The following is a 3495-nucleotide window of genomic DNA, read 5'->3' as shown; positions in this document are numbered from 1 at the left end:
AGCATCCACATGGAGTCTTGAGCAGCTTGTTTTCGCTTTTCAGGGCATGAGAAGTTAAAAAAATTATTGAAAGCACTTTTGTGTGTTTGTTCTTGTAGAGAGTGAAAATAACCATCCTTTGGTGAATCATTTGAAAGTATCAAATTGTGGCCTCGAGACATGCCCCCAAGTGTAGGACAGGTCCCTTTTGGGCACCGATCAAATATTGTTTTATCTACAATATTAGCTGGGCACCCTAGGCTTTGCTTTGTGTCCAATTTTTTTAACTCAAATTACACTCCTAGAAAGCATTATTATTCCAGTCTAGGTCCCTTTCGAGTCTAAATTCTAAGAGCCCAATGGTCTGTTAAAAATCAGAATCTCTATGATCTTACAAATACTCACCAGTTATATATATATATACTGCAATCTGAAAAGCATAGTTTTTATGGTAGAGATGCTTTGATATGACCACTTTCGCGGTTCGATACACTGGGGTCCATGGCTCCGACAACCACCGCCTGCAACTCCCACTTGACGCCAACGGATCAAATTTTCACAACTTGATGGCCAAACCCACCATCATTGGGACTGAACCCAGGTGAAATAGCACAAAATTTTCCACAACCCATATCCCCATTTTTTGAAAGGAGGATGGAATTAATCCTTCGAGGGAGTAGTCATTCTGGGGTTCATAAAGTGCTTATCGGAATGTAATACCCAGAAAAAAGTGACTTTCCCGGAACCAAGATTATCCCGATGGACAGACATATTTGGTCTTGGCACATGGAATTATGGCATAACCAGCTGAGCATCTTCTTAAAATACCGTTCCCCATCAATGATTAGTGTGATCTGGGTCCACATTTTGTGTCTGAGAGAAAAGAAAATTCCTGAAATCCACCAGACCCCACGAAAAAATTCTCATAATCTTAGATACATTCAACCAGGTATTATATTTATGTCTATATTACTATATCTATATCTATATATATACTCTAGCAATATATACTTTTGTTAGATACTGGAGACAAGAGCTGAGACAGGTATCAGCATCCATGTCTATCAAGACTCAATACAAAAACGAGGGCTTGAAGTGCAAAATGGCTGTGAGGTGATCATAGCTATCATCAGACAGAAAGCAAAGCCAAGCTGTTGTGATTTGTTTGTAATTCATTTTCTTTTACCATAAAGCGATGCCCGGAGAATCACACACAAATCTTTCACTGTAGAGAGAGAAGATACACATGGTCGCTTATTATATTAATAATCTTCTTCCTCTCTCTGCTGTGGGCTGCGTTGCGTTACCTTAAGAAAAAGGGTCGAATAGAAAAAGGGCCAGCTCTTCTCTCCATCTCTTGCCCTTTCTTCCTATCTGAATCATCATCATCATCATCATGGAGACCAACTTTGTACGTGTCAAAGAGGCGGTTTTGGTGGCTCCTTCTGAAACCACGCCGTCTCGTGTTCTCGCTCTTTCGGCTCTGGACTCTCAGCTGTTTCTGCGGTTCTCCATTGAGTACCTTCTGGTGTATCAGTCTCGTCCTTGCTCCGACCATGGGGTGACCGCGGATCATGTCAAGGCGGCACTGGGTCGAGCCCTGGTTCCGTATTATCCGCTGGCGGGGAGGGTTAGGGTTGGGTCGAGTGGTTCGAATCTGGAGGTGGTGTGTCGAGCTCAGGGCGCGGTGTTCATTGAGGCTGTTTCGGACCTCACCGTCGCCGACTTCGAGAGGACCCCTAGGCACGTGACGCAGTGGAGGAAGCTACTGTCGCTGTACGTGGAGGATGTGCTCCGGGGCGCGCCGCCGCTGGTGGTTCAACTGACGTGGCTAGCCGATGGCGGGGCTGCGCTAGGTGTCGGCATCAACCATTGTCTCTGCGACGGCATCGGCAGCGCCGAGTTCCTCAACGCATTCGCTGAGTTGGCCACCGGCCGCGGCGGCCTCTCTGAGTTCAAGCCCAAACCGGTGTGGGACCGCCACCTTCTCGATCCGAAACCCCTCGAACCTCCCCGCAGAGCCTCCTCATCTACTCACCCCGAGTTCAACTCAGTCCCAGACCTCTCCGGTTTCGTAACTCGCTTCTCCCAGGAACCACTCGTCCCCACCTCAATCACCTTCGACAAACGATGCCTCAATGAGCTCAAACAACTCGCCTCCTGCACGGGTCGACCCAGCGAGTCCTCATACACGTCCTTTGAAATCCTCTCAGCTCACGTATGGAGAAGCTGGGCCAGAGCTCTGAATATGCCATCAAACCAGACCCTCAAACTCCTCTTCAGCATCAACATTCGAAACCGAGTCAAGCCAAGTCTCCCACCGGGTTACTACGGCAACGCGTTTGTACTTGGCTGCGCCCAAACCACCGTGAAGGAGATAACAGAGAAAGGCTTGGGACACATGTGTGGTTTGGTGAAGCGAGCGAAGGAGAGAGTAGGAGATGAGTACGTGAGGAGAGTGGTGGATATGGTGAGTGGCGAGTCGAGGGCGAGTCCTGACTCAGTGGGAGTGCTGATACTGTCACAGTGGTCAAGGCTAGGGCTAGAGAGGGTTGACTTTGGGATGGGGATACCAGTCAATGTAGGACCCATATGCAGCGATAGATACTGTTTGATGTTGCCGGTGTCTGATCAGAGGGACGCCGTGAAGGTTATGGTGGCGGTCCCCACATCTGCCGTTGACCAATATATACATTTGATAGGGAGTCCCTACTCTTAAGATCGTTGACTTTTTGCTTACTGACTTCTTTTTTATTGGTAGATTCCATTTTGATTTCAGTGAGTGGACCATATGCGTTTTGCTCTCTCTTTTAGGAATATGGTCGTCACACCCAATATCTCCCCTCTCATAATTTCATAATTCATTAAACTGCCCAAACGGATAATTAGAGTTATTTTAAATTTTATAATAACGCAAAAATTTATTAGCTTAAGATCAATAAATAAAAAATCCCTACAAGATATAAATTATAATTACCTTGATGAAACCAACTACTTGAATTGAGTTTTTGAATTTAAACTCAATTTAAGTTGGATTTCAAGCATGACTTCAAGTAAATCCACTCAAATCCAAATATATATATATATATATATATATATATATATATATATATATATATATATATATATTATTTAGAAAAATAAGATTATGTTAAATTTGGGTTAAGTACTTTGAATTAAAGATTAAATTGGGCTTATGTTCAAATCAAGTGTTGATTAATTTAAATTTAGGTAAGATTAGTGATAGAACTAGCTTAATCTGCTAAGCTCGAAATGTAATTAACATGAAGTTTTTTAGTAGTATCTATTAGAAAATTGTAGATTTGGATTTGGAAGTTACTCACACTTTAGAATTAATGTTTCAAAAAATATTTCAACTAATTTATTATATATTTGTATATTAATATGAGATATTCAATTTCATGGTTTGAATATATATCATCCCTTAAAAGTAGGATTAGACACAACTAAATATTAAGCACATCATTTGTTGAATTTGAAGCTTGCAATGAATTA

At 42.7% G+C, this 3495-nt stretch overlaps 1 protein-coding gene across 1 annotated transcript; it reads left to right on the top strand.

Moving 5' to 3' along the window:
- Positions 1-894: 894 nt before the first annotated feature.
- On the top strand, positions 895-2796 carry LOC100262051 (alcohol acyltransferase 9). The gene has a single exon (XM_002272850.4). The coding sequence runs from the start codon at positions 1376-1378 to the stop codon at positions 2696-2698; it is 1323 nt and encodes a 440-aa protein (XP_002272886.1). The 5' UTR covers positions 895-1375; the 3' UTR covers positions 2699-2796.
- The last annotated feature ends 699 nt before the right edge of the window (positions 2797-3495 follow it).

Source organism: Vitis vinifera, chromosome 13 (assembly GCF_030704535.1).
Source record: "Vitis vinifera cultivar Pinot Noir 40024 chromosome 13, ASM3070453v1".
In the NCBI taxonomy this organism is placed as follows: domain Eukaryota; kingdom Viridiplantae; phylum Streptophyta; class Magnoliopsida; order Vitales; family Vitaceae; genus Vitis; species Vitis vinifera.
This window is presented reverse-complemented; position numbering and strand designations above follow the sequence as displayed.